Genomic DNA, 24,393 nt, shown 5'->3' on the forward strand with positions numbered 1-24,393 from the left:
GCCCCTCCCTCATGAGCCCTTGATAATCCAAAGATTGTTATTTTGTCATATCTTGCCCTATCCGGATAGGCTGCCGTTTTAAGCCTCTAGCTTTTAAGGGAACAGCCTTGGGAGGAGGTGGTTTGGGAAACTAACAGGGACAATCGTTCCCATCAAAGACAGCCATGTCACTGCAGCTACCGAGACGCAAACAGAACAACCCAAGAGCTCACACGTCTAGTTCTGCTTCCTGTATTCTTTTCAAGGAGCCTTGGGGGCCCCTGAGGAGGTGGTGGGGGAGTTCTCAGATGGTACCCAGGAAGGTGGACTGTCAGAACTTGCATAGTGACTGCCCGGTGGTGAGAAAGACCGGGTCCCCTATTCCCATAAAGATCGCAGCTCAGAAGACCCTCAGGGCCAGCTTTGCTCTGTCACACGGGGTCAACCTGAATCTTGGAATCCACCGCTCGGCACCGAGCAACAGCAGGGGCCTTGATGTATTTATTTAGCCATTTTAAAGACTTTTATTGGCATATAATTCACATATCAAAAGGAAGAATTATGCATGATCTAACTGAATGATGGATTATTATTATATCTATAAGAGCTCCCAGTAAAATGATTCATAAAAGAAAAAAGAAAAAAAGTTGTACAGTTGTACAACATGGACTTTTGAAGTAAAAGGAGGCGGCATTAAAGTCTGTAGTGGTGACCAGGGGTGATGGGAGGGTGTGGGACTCACTGTTTCAGGGGACGCTGAGCTTTCTGGTGGGGGTGATAAAATCTGGAGACAGACAGGTGGTTGTCATTGACTGAATCGGGTCCCGCTAGAAACTCTTCCATATATGCTTTCGCAAACAAGCAAGCAAACAAAATCCCATTGTCACCAAGTCTATTCCCACTCTTAGTGACCCTATCGGACCAAGTAGGACTGTCACCTTGGGTTTCCAAGACTGTAAATCTTTATGGGAGCAGACAGGCTCATCCTTCTCCTGTGGAGTGGCTGGTGGACTTGAACCACTGACTTTAGGATGGACAGCCTAATGCTTAACCCACTTCACCACGATTATACGGTCTCATATGGATGCTTGTTTGTTTGCTTATTACATCACAGGATTTTTAATGGCAGACTTTTCATAAGTAGATTGCCTCAAGGGGTATTCAAGGCTCTGACCTTTGGGCTAGCAGCTGAGTGGGACCCCAACCCCCCATGATCTCAAACACAGTTGTGGTTGTGGTCCAGCTGGCTGATCAGGCATGGCCAACATCATCTGGGCACCACTTAAGTGTCCTTGTTATCACTGTAAGTTGAAGGTAGAGATCTTCTGACTGTATTGAAGGACTCCATCTCGCTGTAGCAGGCCTCCACCAACAGCACCACCAGGGCCAAGAGGACCAGCACAGCTATGCACAGACGGACATGATTCTCCGCAGTAGGATTCCAAGGGGTGGGGCCTGAGGAGAAAGTTGAAGGCATGACTCATGATTATGGGCTAATTCTATAATCCCTTCTGTCTAACATAATGTACGTGTCCCAATCATGGTCCTGTTCCTACTTCAGTAGTCCCATTTATACCTGTGATGAATTGATCTGCCATCAATTATGTTAGCTAGAAGACTTATAGGATTTGCCCAGGGTCTTCCAACCAAAGTAGTCAGGGGTGAGGCTGAGGGCATGACTCACAACTATGGGACCCCAAGTACTGTCCCCAGTACGGTGCCCTCCATCAAGGTCACACATAGGCGAGCTACTAAGAGAAAGACTGCCTCTCCCTGGGCTGGTCTGATAGGGGTGGAGGCAATCCACTCTCCAAAGCACTCTGCCTGAGGGCAAGGTGATCCATATCCATGGTGAATAGTCAGAAGGAATTCAATGGAGACTTAATCTATGTGGGGGTCCTGCAACTGGATTTGGACTTTCGCTGCCATCCATCACCCTTTGCAAACTGGGGTGCTGGGAATTTAAGCTCTAATACATAACCCACTGGTTAGCTGTTGGGAACCACTGGACCCAGAGAAGAAATGAGACAGTCTGAGACCGTAAAGATTTACAGTCTCTCTTGCCATTAAAAAAGTGGCCTTCTAGCAGGGAAGCAACAAAGCACACATGGAAGAAGCACACCAGCCTGTGTGATCACGAGGGGTGGTCGGGAAGTGGTATCAGAAGTTCAAAACCAAGTAATCAAATTTATATGAAGGGGCACGGATGTACTGGAGACCCCAAACCCTCCTGTAACATAATTGTACAGTCCCTCTCAGGAGGGCCACGTGGAAGGGATGATAAATCCAGGGTGTGGTATTAGCACCAATGAACCACCTAACTATCCTCTAGTTCTTTAATACTTCCTCCCCTTGCTATGGTGGTTTTTATTTGTTTTACTTCATTAAGCATGTTAGATGTGCATAAGTTCATTTGTATATTTAAGATTGTTTGGTATGTGAAACATGCATAACAAACAGTAACAGGAGGGTACAGGAAGAAAGAGGGTGGTAAGGGGATGCTGATACCATTCATGATTGTATAACTCCACTTGATGGGATTGAAAAACAGAATTGCATGTGAATGGATATATTGGTTTGTGTAAGATAATGCAATTCCCCCAACTATTATAGAAATAAAAGAATGGGGGCTTCTGGGGGGCAGGGTGGGGCAGGGAGGGGACAGAGAGGAGCTGATATCAAGGAGTTCAAGAAAAAAAAAGAAAACATTTTGAAGCTGATTGTGGCAGCAATGTACAAATACTGCTAGATATGATTGGACTATGGGATGTTATGATATCTGCAAGAGGCTCCCAATAAAGATTAAACAAGAAAAAAAAGATTTACAGCCTCAGAAAACCCATGGGGATAGTTCTACTCTGTCTTTTAAAAAATTTAAGATGCCTAAAATATAAAAATATATGTAATTTGTTTATTAGTTGGGATTTAATACATATATCATTTCATTCCAGAGACCAATCACATCAAGTAAAATTGTACAATGGCTACAACATTAGTTTCCAGACATCCTTTTTCTACATGGACTCCTTGGCGTCGTCTCCCTTTTACCCCACCCCCTCCCCTGTACCCACCTCTACCCTGTCTTATAGGTCTCTGTGAGTTGGGATGAAGCCTCAAAGGCAGTTGACTTTGTTCAAAGAGCCCTGGTGGCCCAGCTGTTCAAGCATTCCCCCCTAGTCCCCAAAGCAGGTTCTTTGAACTCACCGGCAGATGCATGGGAGAGAGTTGTGGCAGTGTGCTGCCACGAAGGACTGCAGTCTCTGAAACCTGGGGCTTCGCCCACCATCCACAATGACAGAGAGGATGAAACCTAAGGAGTTTCTACCCTAGAAGCCCTGGTGTAGCGATTGTGCGATGAGCTGTGAACTGCAAGGTTGGCAGTTTCCAACCGGTAGCCTCTCTGAGGAAGAAAGAGGAGGCTGTCTGCTCCCATAAAGAGTCTAGGAAAGCCATAGGGTGTGTGTGTGTGGGGGGTGTGGGGGGGCAGTTCTCTATGAATGAGCATGGGCTTGAAGGCAGTGAGTTTGGTTTGGTTTTTGGAATGTCTTCTTGCTACTCCAGAGGGATGGGCTGGGCTGGTCCCTGCCTGATCCTGTTGACCTGGATAAATGGGCTTCCACTTTGGACACCAGAAGAAGGGACTGCTAGTTCTCAGGGGCCTGGGGGTGCTGTGGCCAGGTATCCCGACCTGAGCGCCTTGTAAGACCAGACATGTGTTCTAACACCATTGCGAAGGTTAGGCATTCTGGAGTAGTTCTGCTTCAGGGTGTGAGACAGGGCAATCTTCTGTCTCTGCCCCATGCCTCTCTCCCAGCTTCTGGTAATGACCAGTGTTCTTTGGCTTATGGATGCAACATTCCAATTCTAACCCTCACTTCTCCTCCCCCCACCCCCTCCTCAACACACACCAGAATAGATCATTTACTCACTGCTCTTGAGTTGATTCAGACTCATGGTGACCCTATAGACCAGGGTAGAGCTGCCCCAGTGGGTTTCTGTGACTGTAATTCTTTATGCGAGTAGAAAGCCTGATCTTTGTCCTTCGGAGTGGTTGATGGTTTTGAACTGCCCACCTTGCGGTTAGCAGCCCAAAGTGTAACCGCTACACCACCAAGGCTCTAGTATATAATCAGGATTTATATAGATTCTATAACATTCAATTTCATGAACCCCTAAACAAACACTGCCAGAGAGTCAATTCTGACTCACAGCAACCCTAAAGAACAGGGTGGAACTGCCCATGTGGGTTTCCGAAGCTGTAAAGCAGGGCCGGGGCACTCTTTTCTCCTGTCAAGGGCCATTTGGATATGGGCTGCTAACCACAAGGTCGGTATAAAAAGTTAGTCTTGGAAACCCACAGGGGCAGTTCGACCCTGTTCTTTAGGGTTGATATGAGTCAATGGCAGTGATTTTAAAATCTATATTATACTGTTGCTATTAGGTGCAATTGACTGGGCTCTGAGTCATATCAACCCTATGTTCAACAGAATGCAACACTGCCCGGCCCCGAGTCATCCTCACCATGATTGTTGTGTTCTAGCCTATTGTTGCAGCCACTGTGTCCTTCTATCTTGTCACGAGCCTTCTTCTTTTTTTGCTGCCCCTCTTTTTTACCAAGCATGATGTCCTTTTCCAGGGACTGGTCTGTCCTGGCAACATGTCCATGTCAATGAGAAGCTCTGCCACCCTTGCGTCTAAGAATATACTAGAATAGCACAATGTAAAACGTAGGCTTTGTGCGGAAGAAAAATTGCAAGGATGACGCACAGTCAGGCAGTGTTTCATTCTGTTGTACACAGAGTCACCATCAGTAGGAACCAACTCAATGGCACCTAACAACCACAATCTATGTTTTGCTATATGATACCATGTCATATGCGGACTTGGTGTTATACTATATATGTTATACAATATAATGCGATGTCATACGTAGGGTTTGTATTATGCTATGGAATATGGATGATTCAATGTCATCTGTGGAGTGTGTATTATGCTATTACAATATAATGGACTATGTAGACTCTGTGTTACACTAAAAGTCTACATATTATATCATTATATTGCATATTCCTTCACATTATATTGTATAACATAGATGTAGTTACTAATCAGGCTATGATTCACATGGCTAGCAGTTCAAAACCACCAGTAGCTCTGGGCTTTCTATTCCTGTAAACAGTTATAGACTCAGAAACCCACAGGGGTTGCTGTGAGTCAGAATTGACTCAATAGCAGTGAGCTTAGTTTTTTTGTTTGTTTGGTGTTATACTATCAATGTTATACTATATAATACAATGTAATACAAGACTTTGTTACACTATATTGTACAATGTATTAGAGACTTTGTGCTAGCTCATCTATGTTATACAACATACCACAATTTAATATGTAGAGTTTGCATTATTATATGATCATACAATGTAATATGATATATAATGCACATACACTGTATATATAGTGTGTGTAAACTGTGTATATATATAATATATACTATAATACAATGAATATATAGACTTGGAATTATGTTATACTATATGCTACAGTGTTTTAAATACACTTTATATTATACTATCTATGTTATACAATATAATATAATATGTAACATTTGTACTGTACTGTTATAATATACAGTGTGCAATATGTATCTCTTGTATTATGCTATGTATGTTATACAATATATAACAATGTAATATGCAGAGTTTGTATTATACTGTTATTATTCTATCTATGTTATGCAATATAATACAATGTAACATGTAGAGATTGTATTATACTATGTTATACGTAATACAATGTAGCATTATATTATACTATGTTATATAATATCATACTATATAATATGTATTATACTGTCTATATTATAGAATATAATATGATGTAATATGTAAGTTTTGTTTTATGCTATGTTATACTAGTGGGTATCCCCCCCAAAATATTTGTATTATACTGTCTATATTATACAATATAATATGATGTAATATGTAAGTTTTGTTTTATGCTATCTATGTTATACTAGTGGGTATCCCCCCCCCAAAAAAATACAACAGAAAAAAGCTCAGCTGGGTGGAGCTTTCATAGTATGACCTTTTCCCTGCTAGGGAGCATCCAGCAACTCACTCTGAGTTACTACACCCAGTGATGTCACCTGTGAAGGTTCTCTTTGAGCAGAGTGAAATTTTAGCAAATGCAGTTTCACTAAACCTCTTTTTTTTGTCACAGTCTATTTAAGAGAACAGTATGGGACTGTGAAATTTTGTTTACTGCTTGGGAAAAATGCTGCTGAAACTGTTGTGATGTTAAACACAGCTTAGAGCAACAGTGACATGGGAAAACTCAAGTGTATGAGTGGTTTTCTCATTTCAAAAAAGATGAAATGTTGATTGATGACAAATCTCTTTCTGGACTTCTGTCAACTTCCAGAATTGATGAAAATGTCAGCTCGTAGTGTATTTGGAGTTGTTCCACCAGATTAGACCGTTAATCAAACTTCCTATTTAGAGGTTCTGAAAAGGTTCTGAAAAAAGACCAGATTTGTGGCAGGAGGGGGACTGTTTTTGCCAGCATGGCAATGCACCTGCTCACGCAGCCATCTCAGTAAGCCAGTTTTGGGCAAAACCCAGCATACCTATCTGGCCCCACACACCTGACCTCACTCCATGTAACTTCCTTTTGTTTCTGCCATGGCAGAGGGACATGAAAGGACAGTGATTTGATGACTTACAAGAGGTGAAGAAAAAGAATAAGGTGGTGCTGTCAGCCATCCAAACAGATGAGTCTGAAAAAATGTTTCCAAGGATGGAATCACAGATTTGACAAATGTATGAAGAGTAATGGAGAGTGTTTTGAACGTGATAAGGTTGTTTTATAAAAAATTTTAAATACATAGCTTTTTTTGGGGGGAAGTCTGGATATTTTGGGGTACCCCTCATATAATATAATACAATGTAAATATGTGAGCTTTGTACTGGTTCTGTGATTTTTGTTGGGTGCCATCATTTGATTCTGACTCCCAGCCACCCTATAATGACAGAGTAGAACTGCCCCTCAGGGGTTCTTGGGCTGTCGTCTTGCTGAGAAGAGGGTGGGGCCTCTTCTGTAGAACCACTGGGTGAGTTCAAGGCACCAACCCTTAGATTAGCAGGCGAGTGTCTGTCTGTCTATCTATCTATCTATCTATCTATCTATCTATCTATCTATCTATCTATCCCAGTCCACTGCTCTTGGGTCGATTCTGACTCCGAGAAGCTTTATAGGGCAGAGTAGAACTGATGTGTAGAGTTTCAAAGGCTGTAAACCTTTGTGGAAGCAGAGGATCTCATCTTTCTCTCATGGAGTGGTGGGTGAGCTTGAACCTCCAACCTTTCAGGTAGCAGCCTAACACTTAACCCACGGTGCCACCAGGGTGCTATAATAAATCAAACAAAACAAACTCACAGCCATGGAGTCAATACTGGCTCATAGTGACTCCCTGTGGGTTTCTGAAACTCTGGTCAGGGGAGTAGAAAGCCTAGTCTTTCTCCCTCGGAGCTGCTGGTGGTTTCAAACTGCCGACCCTATAGATTGCAGCCCAGCGTATAACCCCTACATAACCAGAGCTCCCTCTATATGTACTATATATAAACAAGGCCTAGATCTGCAGTCCCCACTACTGCTGCTGTCCACCTGTCCATCAGACAATGTCTGAGAGTTTTAGTCCAGAGTTTTGCCCCTTGCTTCACCTGCCTGTATCTGGCCTGTGGTCCAGTCTGGGTTTGGGGGTCTTTAAAAACATCCAAACTCACTGCCACCGAGTTGATTCCAACTCACAGAGATCCTAGAGGACAAAGTAGGACTGCCCCTGTAGATTTCCAAGACTGTAAATCTTTCCTGGAGTAGAATGCCTCATCTTTCTCCTGGGGAACAGCCTGTTGGTTTCAAATTGCTGACGTTCGAGGTGGGCCATCAGTGCATAACCATCAGTGCATAACCAAGATGCTACCATTAGGAGGGGAAGTAAAAAGCAGAAGAGCTGCTTCCCCTTTGGCAAAGAAAACGCTCTACGGAACCATAAACCTTGACGCAATCTTCATGGGTACGCGGTCAGGTGTTGCACACCAAACAGACACCAAGGTGCACGTACTTACAGGTACACGCATCCAAACTCACTGCCACTGCGTCCATTCTGACTCACAGCTGCCCTGTAGGACAGGCTAGAACTGCCCCGGTGGGTTCCTGAGACTGTCACTCTGTTTTTAACAGTTACCAGCACTTCATCCGCAGGTCATACAATTCAGGAGAGTTTGTACAATGATCACCACATTTGATTCTCCAACATAGTCTTCTTCCTTGTACTCATTGTTATTTATGTAATTATTATTATTTTTCTACTTGTGGCAGAAATATATACAACAACACACTCTCTAGCTCCACAACGTCTACATGTATAATTCAGTGTCATTCACTATGCTCTTCATATTCAACAACCTTTGTTGACATCCTTGTTCAAATTATTTCACCACCATCAACATAAACTCAATGCCTCCTAAGCAACAACTCTTTCTCCTTCAACCCATGCTAAGCATAGGTCGTTTGGTTTCTTTCTTTTTTAGTGGTCTTCTTGAGGTCATATTCACATATATACTTCCATGGTCAAATCGCTTTTTACAAGGCCTTTCTTTTTATTGTCAAATAATATCCCACAGGTGCATAAGCAAATGTGGTGAAGAGAGCTGATGGTGCCTGGCTATCAAAAGATACAACGTCTGGGATCTTAATGGCTTGAAGATAAACAAGCAGCCATCTAGCTGAGAAGCAACAGAACCTACATGGAAGAAGCACATCAGCCTGTGTGATCAGGAGGTGTCAATAGGATCAGGTATCAGGCATAAAAGAACAAAACATCATATCATTGTGAATGAGGGGGAGTGCGGAGTGGAGACCCAAAGCCCATCCCCTTACAGAAGGGTCACAAGGAGGAGACAAGCTAGTCAGGGTGAAGTATAGCACCGATGAAAACATAGAACTTTCCTCTAGCTCTCTAATACTCCCCCTTTCCCCCACTATCATGATCCCAGTTCTACCTTACAAATCCAGCAAGACCAGAGTATGTACACTGGTATAGATAAGAAATGGAAACTCAGGGAATTCAGGACAGATAAACCCCTCAGGACCAGTGGTGAGTGTGGTGATACTGGGAGGGTGGAAGGAAAGTGGGGTAGAAAGGGGGAAATGATTACATGGATCTATATATAATGCCGTCCCTGGGGCATGGACAACAGAACAGTGGGTGAAGGGAGACGTTGGACAGTGTAAGACATGGCAAAATAATATCAATGTATAAATTATCAAGTGATCGTGAGGGAGGGTGGGGAAGGAAGGGGAAAAAGTGAGGAGCTGATACCAAGGGCTCAAGTAGAAAGAAAATATTTTGAAAATGATGATGTTTATGAATGTACAAATGCGCTTGACATATGGATGTGTGTATGGATTGTGATCAGAGTTGTACAAGCCCCCAATAAAGTGATTAAAAAAATATCACATGGGCCATAACTCTATGAGAGTAGAAAGCCTCATCTTTCTCCAAAGGAGCGGCTGGTGGGTTCAACCTTCCAACCTTGCAGTTAGCAACCCGACAAGAACCCACAATGCCACCGGGGCTCCTGTGTGTGCACGAGGAGACTTTAGAATGTTGGTGGCGAGATGGAATCGAATGATAATGCTATTTTTCCCCTCCTGAAACTGGGACCCATGGGAAGACCTGGTATGTTTCAGTCTGTGGTGCCCACATAGGGTCACTGTGAGTTAGGGGCTAACTCGATGGTCATTGATAATATTGGGAGAAATGATGGCAATGAGGACACAAGGGTTCCCCTCTGTTCCTATATCACAGATGGGGTCCTTTCTGCCTCCCTACCTCCCTTTACTCTCTTCCCTGCCCCTGCCTCCCTAATACCACTCCTTCACTCACATTTCCCTGACCAAAGGACCCTGACAGCTTGCTGTCTGTCTTGAGGGGTGGACGCGGGTGTCCTCTTACCTGCAAGGATGATCTTCACGGGGTTACTGGGAACTGACCACATGGAGGGAAAACTGGAGCCAGACCCGTAGCACAGGTAGGTTCCCGGGTCACGGATGGAGAAGTTCATTGAGACTGGCGTCAAGACCTTCTGAGTCTTGTAGATGTCACCATTCTTAGACAGAGCAAACCTGTTAAAACCAGCCCTGGAGGAGCACCTGAGGAGCACGTCGCTTCCCTTCCTCATCTCCGTGCTTGGCCAGGCAGAGAGAGACAGCCTCTTCTCAATCACTCCTAGGAAAGGGATGTTACCGACAAGTCCAGGGTTTCTCAACTCCTGAGTGGCAGGAGCCATTACCCCCCAAATCCAAACTCACTCTCACTGAGTCCCTGCTCACTCATAGCGACCCTATAGAACAGGGTAGAACTGCCCCTGTGGGTTTCCAAGGTGAGGACTATTGAAAGGACCCTGGGCTGCCAGAAGAACAAACATCCATGTTGAAAGAAGTGCCTGAATGCTCCTTCTTGTTGGTAGGGACCTTTGAGTTAACAGACCCTCAGCGACCCCTATCCACAACAGAACGAGCAGCTCGCCCAGTCCCACGCCATTCTCACACTCAATCCTATGCTTGAGCCTGGCCGTGCAGCCACTGTGTCCATCCATTTCTTCAAAGGCCTTCCTGTTCCCAACTGCCCCTCGACTTTATCAAACATGATGTCCTTCTCTGGGGACTGGTCTCTCTTGGTAAGACGTCTAAAGTTTGTTCAGACCAAGTCTTGCCATCGTTGCTTCTAAGGAGCTCTCTGGCTGTACTTCTTCCAAGACAGATCGGTGTGGCCCTTTAGCCACAGTCCATGGTACTTTCAATATTCTACTCCAGCACAATTCAAATGCATCGATTCATCTTTGGTCTTCCTTATTCAATACTTGGAAGCTTATGCATGAGGTTTTCAGCGACTCCTTCCTCCGAAGCTGGGAGCCAAATCCTTCTTTGTTGTCTGTTCTCAGTCTGGAAAGCTGCTCCCTTTGGGTGAGCCTGCTGGCCTCCTTAAATCCCAGCGACACAGCTTCCAGCATCACAGCAACACACAAACCATCACAGTGCGACACACAGACAGACGAGCGGCGGGATACCCCGCAGAAGCGAAGATGGTGAGACCGTCTCATGTACTTTGGACGTGTTATCAGAAGAGGGACATCTCTGGAGAAGGACATTCCCTGGAGAAGGACATCAGGCTTGGTCAAGTGGAGGGGCAGGGAATGAGAGGAAGAACCTCAACGAGATGGAGTGACACGGTGGCTGCAAACCTAAGAACAATTGTGAGGATGGCGCAGGACAGGGAAGTGCTTCATTCTATTGCACATGAGGTCTCTGGGCCAGAACCAGTTTGACAACACCTGACACAAGCAACAACCTCTGTAAGGGAGCAGAAAGCCCCATTCTCCTCCTGTGGAGTGGCTGATGGACTTTTACAGTGGACCTTGAAGCCCAGTGAGTAACTCATTACACCACCAGGGTTCCCTGTAGGGGGAGTCATTGGGTAGCACAAGTGGGTCAGTGCTGGCTGAAAGGTTGCTGGTTCAAACCTATCCACAGGAGCCTCAGAAGGCCATGTGATGTGTTCCCCAAGGGCCATAGACTCCTCAGCTCAGAAGCAAATGTTCAGGTTTCTCTATAGTTCTCCTGTCTCTGAAACCAGTTCTGACGATGGCCTGAGGAGTATGGCTGCCAGAGAGTCTGTAGGTGGAACACGAGACTCCACAGCCCCCTGGTTCTCAGCTGGAGATGGTGCCAGGTCAGCTGCCTGAAACCACCAGAGAAAGGAGAAACTTTCTATTCCTGGAAAGATTGGCAGTCTCAGAAACCCACAGGGAAGTTCTAGTCTATCCCATGGGGTCGCTACTGACTTGAAGGCAGTAAGCTTGTTTGTTGTTGTTTTGAGGGGACATTTGACAATGACTGCAGACAATTCGGTTGTCACATTGTTATTCCTTGGGACTGACCTGGCATCTAGGGGTGAAAGCCTGGTGGGATAGTTAGGTTTATTGTGCCAACCTGGCCAATAGGAACATGTGGGGTTAATCAGGTTGCAGTTTGATTGGAGGACAAAGAGATAAATGGCCCTGTAAGTTCTGACACACCTCCCCTCACACCCCCATTGCTCTCTGGGGAACTAGTTCTCTGCCCCAACCTGTAAGCTACACTACCAGTGGGTCAAGCCAACCGTGGATCTTTTCCTTAGAGTTTGAGGCTCCTTTCAGACCTGTTTAGCCATGGTGCTGATGTGTACATCGCTTGAGCTTGAGGCTGGTGGATCCTGTCTCCTTGCATTGCTTGAGTTTGAGATCTCATCCGGGCTTGCTTTGCTAAGCTTCCGAGATGCTGACTGTTGGTGACCCACCCTGCTGTTTGCTGCCTTTGGGCAGACTCTGCCTGCCTTGCTTCCTTGACCTTGGACCCAGCAGACCATGTCAGTTGAAGGACTTCCAGTATATTAACTGTTCCTCAGAAGTGAGTTGAACTGAGTCCTCCGTACTGCTCTGTGGATTAATTAGCTGTTATATGTCTTCTTGCTGTGTAAATTGTGTAAACCTATACTCCTCTCTCTCTCCATATATATATATATGTAATACCAAGTGTCCTGGTTTTGTTTTTCTAGAGAACCCTGCCTAACACACCTGGGATGCTCCCCAATGTGATGCAATGCACAAGATGACCACCCACTGCCAAGAATCAACCGGCCTAACACATCAATCAACCAAGGAGCCCTAGTGGTGTAATGAGCTACTCACTGAGCTACTCACCACAAGGTCAGTGGCTCGAACCCACCCGATGCTCCAGGAGAGAAAGATGAGTCTGTCTGCTCCCGTAAAGAGTCACAGTCTCAGAAACTCCAAAGATCGGTTCTATTCTGCCCTATAGGGTCCCTCCGAGTCAGAATTGACTCTGTGGAAGGGAATTGAGTAGTTTAACACATCAATGATGCCATAACTGATAGATCTTCAGTATGCTAGAAGAGTTTTTGACCAGAGAGGATTAAAAAAAATCCTATGCCTTTGAGACTTTTTTTTGGGGGGGAGCCAGACATGGAGAGGTATTCTTAAAAAAATTAAGAAAGGAAAAAAATGTATATTATATATGACTAAGTTTTAAATGTATTTATAAAACAACATTTACATATTTTATTTTTAATAGTTATATATTACTAATTTTGTAGTGTGTGTGTGTGTGTGTGTGTGAACACACATCAGCAACTTCCATAATACAGTGACCTTGATTACATTCATCGAGTTGTGCAACATTTCTCATTATCCTTTTCCAAACCATTCTGCCACCAGGAACAAACAGGTACTGCCCCTAAGCTTATCACTGGACCTTTCCAGTTGTGAAAGTTACCTACCTTTTGATACCATGTAGGTCAGGGGTCCTCAAACTTTTAAACAGGGACCATGGTGTTCACTGTCCCTCAGACCCGTTGGAGGGCCGGACTATAGTTAAAAAAGAAACTATGAACAAATTCCTATAGACACGGCACATATCTTATTTTGAAGTAAAAAAAAAAACCAAACAGGGCAAAAACACCCAGTGGGCTGGATAAATGTCCTCGGCGGGCCACATGTGGCCCGTGGGCCATAGTTTGAGGATGCCTGATAGGTCGTTCTTTAAAGGAGCAGAATGCTCACGTGAACTGTGGGCTCATCTACACTGTGATCAGAAGCACGAGCTTGTGGGAAACAGAAAAGTTACTGCCTAGGTTGGGCTCCCCCCCCCCCAATAGATGCCAAACCTAAGGTGCTGTTTGACACACACAGGGTCACTGACTATATACTTGGAGGTCAACTGCTTAAAGGTTATCTGCCTTACGGTTGTCAGCCATCTAGAGCAATCCGACCCTATAGTCTGTCTCACCCTAAGTAAGGTCCACTCCCTTCTGCTAAGGATAATGGATTATTCCCTGAAGGAGAGCCCAAAGACACCTAAGGTCAAGCCAAATCCAGAATGACCAAGATTAAGCTGCCATCTTTACTCTAGAGACTGTCTATCTTGTTACTTGTATGCCTTCCTGTCATGCAACGGCCTATTGTACAACCCCTTTCCGCTATGCATGTGGTTCCCTGTAATTAGGGGGACTGGCATGTCCTAGAGGGTATATAAGCCTTGGTTGGAAATGTATTCTTTCTCTGTACGGATCTGGCTCCTGAAGTCAAGATGGTCCCAGAGGTGAGCACTGGCATGCTTTATCTTGTCTGATGTCTCTTTAATTTTACCCCTCAATTACATAACTGCCCCTTGGACCTATTCAATTGTGGAGGCTGGTACCTCACACTCGATGATGCCCAGCGATCACTTCTGACTGTTCTAATCAGGGACACCATAGATGAACACTGATGGATTGGGAGAAAAATGAAGAGCACAATCTCAAATTTAACAACAACAACAACAGGAACAAATAAAACTCAGGTCCACTGGACTGGTTGGGATTAGAGGACTCTCCCAGACTACTGGCCTGAAACACTTTCCAAATCTTGGACCTCAAACTAGCTCCCGAGGTCTCTTTGTAGCTAAACAACAAGTTGGCGCTAGAAATAATAAATCTCACTCCTAAGTACCACGCTCCTTTTTGAAAATCACCTGGTGGGGACAAAACAGTCAACAATAACTTTAAGACAAAGATGAGAAGGTAAAGAGGGTAGGGAAACTAGATGAATGGAAATGGAAGGACCAGAAAAGCAATGGTGAGACTGCTCATATATTGTACAACGGGTGCACATACACAAAACTCAGAATTGCGCTGGGTGGAGCGGAGCTTGCATAGTACATATTTTTCCCACTTGGTGAACAATTCACAATTCACTCTGAGTTAGTTAATCCAATAGCATCACCTGGGAAGGTTCTCTCTGGTCACAGTGAATTGTTTCATAATAGCAGTTTCACTCACACCTCATTTTTTTATGATGGTCAATTTAAGAGAACAGCATGCAGCTGTGAAATTTTATTTCCTGCTCAGGAAAAATGCTGCAGAAACTGCCGTGATGCTGAACACAGCTTACAAGGATAGCGCTATGGGAAAAACTCAAGTGTACGAGTGGTTTTCTTGTTTCAAAAGAGGTGAAATGTCAATTGATGACAAACCTCATTCTGGATGTCTGTCAACTTCCCGAGCAGACAAATATGTCGACTCCTAGTGCATTTGGAGTTCGTTCCACCAGATCAGACTGTTAATCAAACTTTCTATTTAGAGCTTCTGAAAAGATAGTGTAACAGTGTGTGACAAAAAAGGCCAAATTTGTGGCAGACGGGGACTGGTTTTGCTACCATGACAATGCACCTGCTCACGCAGCCATCTCAGTGAGCCAGTTTTTGGCAAAAAACAGCATGTCTCTCTGGCCCCATGTACCCGACTCACCTGACCTCACTCTGTATGCCTTCTTAATGTGGAGGGACATGAAAGGACAGCGATTTGACAACTTAGAAGAGTTGAAGAAAAAGAACGAGGGAGGTGCTGTCAGCCATCAAAACAGATGAATTTGAAAAACGTTTCCAAGAATGGAATCGCAGATTTGACAAATATAGGAAGTATAATGGAAAGTACTTTGAAGATGATAAGGTTATTTTGTAAAGAAAAAAATTTAAATTGATAGTTTTGGAAAACGATTCTGTGTTTTTTAAGGTGGGGATTAGTCCCTTGTATAGAATTCAATCAAAGCCACTCAACAACGTGTATAGACATGGTTGAGCATGAGCCTGAAGTGCCGTGTAAATGCTCAAGTCAAGCACAGTAAAATTCGATTGGTATTACTTTAAACACTGCACGATGGCTCTTGTTTACATACTTCTCATCTCTATTACGGTTGATAAGAAAGAAGTAAGCGCCTTAACTGCGTGAGTGTTTTGTGATACCTACAACATACTTACGTATAGTTTTGAGGTCACATTTCCTAGGTAAGGGCAGGTTCCTCTACCTTTTCTAACATGAGTGCTGTAGATGCACATTGACACTTAAAGAGACATCGTCTCAATTTCTCTACATTGGATATGTCTTCAGGGAACCAAGGAACGATCGCTTCACTTCATTTTTCAATTGTAACAGTTCTATTGACATGTAAGTCATGCCTTGTGTGACTCTGTAGTCTACACCCAATAAAAGACGATTTTTTTAAAAGACAACACGTCATGCTCCAGGTGCTGGCAGGTAAGGCTCTTGGTATCCCACTCACCTGCCACTTCTAGCTCCACAAACATGCTGCATTGAGACCAGAACTTCTGCTTGTTGCACCGGCAGCAGTAATTTCCTGCCATGCCGGGGGTCACGGAGGAGATGGTGAAGTTCACTTTACTCTGTGGACTGGATGGTACCTTCTGGTACCGGAAGTGAGGGCTTTCTTTTTTCTCCAGGCGCCACAGGCTGACTTCATGAGACACCTGGCACTCAATGGTCACCGGCTGGCCCAAGAGGATGATCGGTTTTCTACTGATGGTTGGTATGGGGAGGTCCACTGGAAAGCAATAGGAAGTGGAGTTACTTAGGGTCTTCCTGTGGGATACAGAAAGTTCCCCCCCCCCAGGTTGTCCCCTCTATATTATATAACACATAGTAAATGACTGTACACTTGGAGGTCAGCTGCTTAGAGGTTATTTCCCTGAAGGTATCAGTCATCTAGAGCAATCAGACTCTATAGTCTGTCTCACCCTAAGTAGGGACCACTCTATGTTGATAAGGATAGTGGATTGTTCCCCAGAAGGAGAGTCCAAAGACAAGGTCAAGTCAACCCAAGGAGGACCAGGGTTGGGTTGCCTTATTGAATCCAGGGTCCGCCCATCTTGTCACATGTGTACCCTTAGAACATCCTCTTTCTATTGCATGTATACCACTAGCTCATCCCCTTCCTGTCATGCATATGCCTATTGTACAGCCCCTTCCTGTAACATATGTGGTTACCTGTAATCAGGGGGTGGGACTTGCATGTCATATATATATATATATATATATATATATCGTGATTGGAAATATATTCTCTCTCTCTGGGTGGAACTGGCTGCTGAAATCATGGTCGTCCAAGAGTTGAGCAATTACATACTTTATCTTGTCTGATGTCTCTTTATTTTTACCCCTCAATGACACACCCCCTCCTTGGACCCATTTGAGTGTGGGGGCTGGTACCCTACATCTTTCTGAGAAATGACCACCTTTGTCCTCACGAGGAGGAGATGCTAAGCAGAGTGTGTCATTGCTGTGTTGCTGCAAAGTGGATTCCAACCCATGGTGTTGCTGTCGTGAGGTGCCATCGAGTCTGTTCCAACTCCTAGTGACCCTGTGGACGATGGAGGGAAATGCTGCCCGGTCCTGTGCCATCCGTACCCTTTTAATGTTTGAGTCCATGGTTGCTGCCATGGCACCGATCCATCCTTGTCAAGAGTCTTCCTCTCTTTCCCTTGCCCATCTACTTTACCAAGCACGACGTCGCCTTTCAGGGACTGACAGCTCCGACCACACAGCTCACAGTGTATGTGAGACGGAGCACAGCATTCTGGCTGCGCTTCTTGCGAGACAGGTTGGTTTGTTCTTTTGGCAGCCCAGAGGGCTTTCAATATTCTTCACCAAACACTGTCATTCTGTGGGAAACAGAAGGATCTCTTCCGTTGTGTCCCCCAAATATATGCCAAACTTAACTGCTTGCAAATGACTATTCATCATTCCTATAAGGCAGCATAGACCTGTCCAATAGGCTTTTCAACTCTCACGGAAGCAGCAGCTAGAAAACCAAATGACATATATATTGCATTTTGGCCAAACTTGTTGCAAAAGACGTCTTTAAAGTGCTAAAGAAAAGCAAGGGAGCGGTCTTGAAGACTAAGGTGAGTCTCACACACGCGTAAAAACTGGATTGTGAACCAGGACGAATGAAGAATGGATGCTTTTGAGTTACAGTACTGGGGAAGAATGTTAGACATATCATGGACTTGCTAGAAGGACCATCTGATCTATGTTGGAAAAAGCACAGTCAGCATGCTCCTTAGAAGATAGCGGGAAACCCACCTTGGAAGAAGCACAGCAGTCTGTGTGATTGAGGTGTTAAGGGGATCAGGTATCAGGCATCAAAGATCCAGAACAAAAAATCATATCAATGTGAATGAGGGGGAGGGCGGAGTGGAGACCCAAAGCCCATCTGTAGACAATTGGACATTCCCTCACAGAAGGGTCACAAGGAAGAGATGAGCCAGTCAGGGTGCAGTATTGCACTGATGAAACATACAACTTTCCTCTAGTTCTTTAACTAAACTATCTCCCTACCCCACTATCATGTCCTCAATTCTAATTTACAAATCCAGCTAGACCAGAGCATGTACACAGGTATGGATAAGAGTTGGAAACACAGGGAATCTAAGACAGATAAACTACTCAGTACCAATAATGAAAGTATTGATCACAGGAGGGTAGGGGGAAGGTGGGAGGAGAAAGGGGATATTGATCACAATGATCGATATATAATCTACTCCCTGGGGGACAAACAACAGAGAAGTGGGTGAAGGGAGACAGTGGGTATAAGACATGAAAAAAAAAAGATAAATTATCAATGTTCATGAGGGAGGATGGGGAGGAGGAAAATGAGCTGAGACCAAGGGCTCAAGTAGAAAGCAAATGTTTTGAAAATGATGATGGCAACATATGTACAAATGTGCTTGACACAATGGATGGATGGATGGATTGTGATAAGAGCTGTAAGAGCCCCCAATAAAATTATTAAAAAAATCATCCTCACAATATCCTCCCATGACAGTGCTGCCTTAAAGTGACCTTTTACAAGCACATGGTTGATTGCTATCGGGCTGGCAGCTTTAACTACAGGAGCAGACATGTTGCTATTGCTCTCCCTGCTCAGGGGACAGTCACTCCCTGTTACCTGCTCAGGGACCTCTAGAGTTAGGGTACTGCCCACTTTGTTACATATGTATTTAGGCTACCTGTAATTAGGAGGCTTGCAGTTACAGGTTACCTGTGGTTACCTGTAAATAGGGGGCTTGCAAGCCTCAAGACTTTATAAGGTGGTGTAAGAATACATTCTCTCTCTCTCTCACACAGGTCTGGTTTCTGATGCCAAATTTTTGTCTGTCTCTTAATTTCTTCCTTTCTATTACCCAACCATCCCTTAGGATACATCTGGACGTGGGCTGGATCTCACAAGAGGGGGTCAGTAAAAAATTGAGGAAGAGCCCCCAGTGAGATGGATTGACACAGAAAGACGGTGAGGCGGGCACAAGACAGGACAGGCAGGAGTCCAAACGGGTGACTTTGAGGAAGTCTTGTCCCCCTTTTCAAACTCAGTGTTCTCATGGCTGGAATTTCCCTGTTAACGATCCTCTCGTCCACACAGGGAACTTGTACAGTTGAAGTGATAAAGTGTACTCAAATGCCTCTTGCTGGGAGAGCCCAGCCAGAAAGGGGGGAGGGTCACACCCATGTGAGGCCCTCAACCCCCAAACCAAACCAGCTGACCCGTCATGGCTTCTGATGAACACAGGGTCACTGTGAGTCAGCATTGACTTGAAGGCACCTCAGGAGGAATGACAACACTCTTATTGGGGCGGGTGGGGGGATTGTGGGAGTCTGTTTCCCTAAAGATTGTCATCATGGCTGTAGAGATTACAGCCTGGGAGACTCTACGAGGCAGTTCTAGTCCACCCTGCAGGCTCACCGTGAGTCTGAATGGAATCAATGGCAATTTTTTGGGAGGGGAGTGAGTAGGAGTTTTTTAACCTTTATGGAAGTACATTTCCGCAGGTTTTTCTTCTGTGGCATCAAGAGATGAGGTGCAACCCCCAACCGTGACCTGGTACTGAGGGCAAATTGTTTCTACCACCCAAGGAGCCATCTCTGCATTGAGAGAAGGGGAAGTAGAGCTTCCCTCGAGCCTTGTTCAAATACTCACACTGGAGAAACACGCCCGTTATGCCCAGACACAGCCCTGGAAGAGAGAGGACGCGAGGTTAACTTCATCCTTTCTCTGCCCCCCAATCCCTCCCACACACCATCCCTCAAATCCCATGTTCTTGCCCTGGATACTTCCCTCTCCCACCGCCCCTCTTGTAACTCACAGAGGTACAGCAGCCTAGTGAGTCTTGAAGACATCCTGTTGTTCCCACCTGACCACTGAGGTGCAGACCGATGGGAAGATGGTGACTCGGGAGACACAGAGGGCGCGTGTGGCGGTTCTGCGCCTTCTGTACCCCTGCAGGAAGAAGAAGAGCATTGTGTTTCAGGGTGGCACGTCCCATCTGTTGAGACGGAGGGTGGAGTCCAAACGGGTGAGTTTGAGGAAGTCTAGTCCCCCTTATCAAGGTCCATGTTCTAATCTCTAGAATTTCCTTATTAACGATCATATCGTCCACATAGGGTACTTGTACAGTTGAAGTGATAAAGTGTACTCAAATGCCTCTTGCTGGGAGAGCCCAGCCAGAAAGGGGAAGGGGGGAGGGTCATGCCCATGTGAGCCCTCTCAAACCCAAAACCAAACCAGCTGTTGTGGAGGGAACCCTGAGGGCATCGGAGTCAGACTTTAATGGCTGTGATGTTCCCGGGGGTCTCTGGGTGGGTTTGAACTGCTAACCTTTGGGGTGGTAGTTCGGTAATTAAACACTGGTGCCTCCCAGGGACTCCTAATCCCCACCCCATGTTCTTGGTTGCTGGAGAGTTGATTTCGACTCCACATGTTACAAAGTAGAAACCGACTTTCAATCTTTATGGGAGCAGATTGCCATGTGTACACACACACACAAGTCCTGATGGTGTGGTGGTTAGGTGTTGGCCTACTAACTTTTAAGTGAGCAGTTTGCCTACAGTCTTAGAAACCCACAGGGGCTGTTCTACCCTGTCCTCTAGATTCACGTGAGTCAAAATGGCAGTGAGTTTGGAGCCCTGGGACCATCAGGGGCTACACATTGAGAGGTGACCACAAAGGTAGCAGTTCCAACTGATCAGCTGCTCTGTGGGAGAAAGATGAGGCTTTCTGATCTCATAAAGATTCGAAGTTTCAGAAACCCCAAGGGGGAAGTTCTGCTCTGTCCTATAGGGACACACACACACACACACATATTATAAATCTTATACATACAGGTACACATGAGGGTAAATAAAAATATTGCTACACATATATGTACACACATACACATGAGAGTAAATAAAGAAAATCCTATTACTACAAAGTGTGCTGAAGATATCAGATGGTGCTCAGCTATCAGACAGAGTAGCATCCCAACAAGCCATCATCGAAGTGAAGTGTCAGCTAAGTCCACACAAAGGGACACACCAGTCTACTCGATCCAGAGATTGTTAAATAATAAAATCCAAGGTCAGAGGAGGGAGCTGTATTAGAGCTTAAATTCTGAGCATCCGTTTTGCAGAAGCATAGTGGAAGTCTAGAATCTGTTCGCAGAATGCCCATTCTGATTAAGCCTCTATGGAGTTCCCTCAGACCATTGACCAGGGATATGAATAGTTTTTCCCACAGACGGAGTGTATTGGAATATGGGTTACTGTATATGCAGCGAGGTTCAAATGGAACATATCATAATTTCCCCCCCTTTGACCTATTTTAAATTTGTTGTAGTTTCTATTGTCTTCTGTTTTCCTGTGGATCAATTTTTTTCCTGTGTTTTATTTTGTTGCCATTAATGGTTTTTGTATACCATATATACTCGAGTATAGGTCGACCTGAATATCAGCCGAGGCACCTAATTTTACCACAAAAACTGCATAAAAATGTGCTGAAAAACTCGGCTTATACACGAGTATATACGGTAATTTTCTTGATATGAAATCCAGGTTAGGCAAATCTAATGAGACAATAACCAGTTCCTTTAGGGTTATGGTAGAGGAGGTAGGGGGGAGCTAGTAATAGTGGGTACAAGAATGAAGAAAATGTTCTCAAATGACCAAGATGGTGATTGCACAACTCTGTTTAATATATTTAAACTATTGACATATAAGGTATGTGAAATATACCAATAAAACTTAAAAATAACCACAAAATTGCTACAAAATCATGTTGTTGTTGTTAGGTGCCATTGAGTCAGTTCTCAGGAGACCGTACAGCAGAATGAAACAAGCACCTGGTCATGAGCCATCTCTCCCCCTGGGAGTGAGTACCGGCCAGGACCATGTTACAAGAACTAATTGTTCTTGTACTAAGGCTGTGATCAATTGAGAGCTCAAAATCCATTCAGCTATGTCCCTAAAATAAATCACTGGAAAAGCTCAAGAGAACTTTCAAGGATTTTGCTTTCGACAGGGTATAGTCCTATACGTCCCTATTCCACATTTTAAGGGAAAGATTTTGTTTTTAAGTTTTCTTTCTTTTTTTAAAATTTATTTTTTTAAACATTTTATTAGAGACTCATACAACTTAAGTTTTCTTTCTCTGGCAGGTTTCTGCCTGTGATGAAGTGAAATATATATATGTGAATATATATATATATGTATGCAGTTTTATTGGACTTCATCCACATATCATAAAATTCAATAATTCAATCATATCCAGAAGAGTTGTACAATGATTACCACATTCAATTATAGAACATTTTCTTCTTCCTTGTACTCAGTGTGATTCATGTCATTATTTTTTTTCTGAATCGTGGCAAAAATATGCACAACAAAACATTCTCCAATCCTACAACTTCTACATGTATAATTCAGCACCATAGATTATACTCTTGGTGTTGTACAACCACTGTTGATATCTTTTTCCAAATTATTCCACCACTATTAACCTAAACTCAATACTTCCCTAAGCAACAATTCTTTCTCCTTCACCTATGGTCACTGTTGGTCACATTTTTTTGGTTTTTTTTTATAAGTAATTTTCTTGATACTGTATTCACATATAGTACACCTCTAAGATTAAATCACATTTAAAATGATGTGTTAGTCTGGGTACATTACAGAAACAAATTCATAAATGCACATATGTATATAAGAGAGAGTTTTATATATAAGAGCAATTTATATATAAGAGCAGTTTATATATAAGATTGAGGAAACATCACAACCCAGTCCAGTCCAAGGCCAAAAGTTCGCTATTATCCTATATGTCCGACACCAATCCATAAAGTCCTCTTCAGACTCAGGAAACACATGCAATGAAGCCAAATGCAGGATGATCACACGCCAGTGATGTAGAAAGTCTTTGGGTCGAGAGGCATTGTAAGCATCTCAGTGCTGGCAGGGTTCTCTCTGTGGCTTCTCCAGCTTCCGAGGTCTGGTTGCGTCCATGTAGCTTGTTTTCTGCAATGTCTCCCAGGGAGTAGCGGAGAGAGAGCAGTGTTTCCTGCCTCCAAGGAGGAAGTCCCAGATTTCCCAGAATTCTCAGAAGGCCATGCCCACAGACGTCTCATTGGCTATCCCCAGATTGACAGCCTAGACTCCACCCCATCACTCTTAATCCTTCCATTGACACCAGGTTAAATGACTAACACAAATGAGTTAGTTTCTTTCTTTTTTTAAAACAGGGAACGTTTCATGAATTTGTGTGTCATCCTTTTACAGGGGCCTTGCCGATCTTCTCCGTATTGTTCCAATTTTAGTATATGTGCTGCCAAAGTGAGCACTGAAATTTTTTTCTTTTTAAAAATTATATAAAAGCATACAAAAATTATAGTAAAGTCATAGAAGATAGGAGAGTAGAAGAGAGAGTAAACTAAATAAAGGAGTCAGACACATTGTATAGCAGCATGCTCACCTCAGCCCCTCTTGATGGTCCATGTGGAAGTGGGAGAAGAGAGGGCATGTTTACTATCTTGGGACATTTATAGGTAGCCTTAAGATATGCCTAGTCAGTAGTTACATGGATCACGAAGTTGATAGTATCTACATTAAGGTTCCTGAGCTCACAGGTGAGGAAACCTAATACCTGCATTGCGGGAAGGTATAGGGCGTTGGGTGACCTGCCAGGCAGAGATAGCATAAGGTTGTATACTTCTATAGGAAGATAACATTAACCATGTACTCACTTTAAGGTGGCATAGCTGTTAGGGGAGAATCTGTGGGAATGCTATTTAAAGCAAGATCATGTACTTGGACTTGACCTCTAATTTACCAAAGTGGAGGCTTTCCTACTGTGGAATACCAGCTTTCCAGATTCCCTCTGTGATAAGTTAGGGAATAGAGTCCTCGTCCTATTTCCCTGTGTTAGTTTCCCCCAGCTGACCCTCAGACTCAGACTCACCTCACCTCAGGTGGTCACGCCCATCTCCCAGGAACAAAGCGTGTGCTGGCACCAGACCCTGGAAGTCGGCTAAAGGACAAGTCACCTTTAGGCAACATCTTATCAAATTCTCAGAACAATAGTAGGAGACAATACTGCCAAGGGCGTCTCTCTGTTCACACTGAGAGCCAAGTGAGCCTCTGGGCCCTCTCACAGGGAT

The 24,393-nt window shown here is 44.2% G+C and overlaps 1 protein-coding gene and 1 non-coding gene across 2 annotated transcripts in view; both read right to left on the reverse strand.

The window, feature by feature from the left end:
• Positions 1–1,261: 1,261 nt before the first annotated feature.
• The window catches only part of LOC142432596 (leukocyte immunoglobulin-like receptor subfamily A member 6), a 74,307-nt gene continuing 51,175 nt past the window's right edge, over positions 1,262–24,393 (reverse strand). Inside the window, 2 exon segments of the mRNA XM_075537823.1 lie at positions 1,262–1,434; positions 16,194–16,472. Coding sequence (XP_075393938.1) covers positions 1,262–1,434; positions 16,194–16,472 — 452 coding nt within the window.
• Positions 23,471–23,577, reverse strand: LOC142432852 (U6 spliceosomal RNA). The gene has a single exon (XR_012780955.1). It is a non-coding gene; the product is annotated as a U6 spliceosomal RNA (small nuclear RNA).

Source organism: Tenrec ecaudatus, chromosome 18 (genome assembly GCF_050624435.1).
Source record: "Tenrec ecaudatus isolate mTenEca1 chromosome 18, mTenEca1.hap1, whole genome shotgun sequence".
Lineage (NCBI taxonomy): Eukaryota > Metazoa > Chordata > Mammalia > Afrosoricida > Tenrecidae > Tenrec > Tenrec ecaudatus.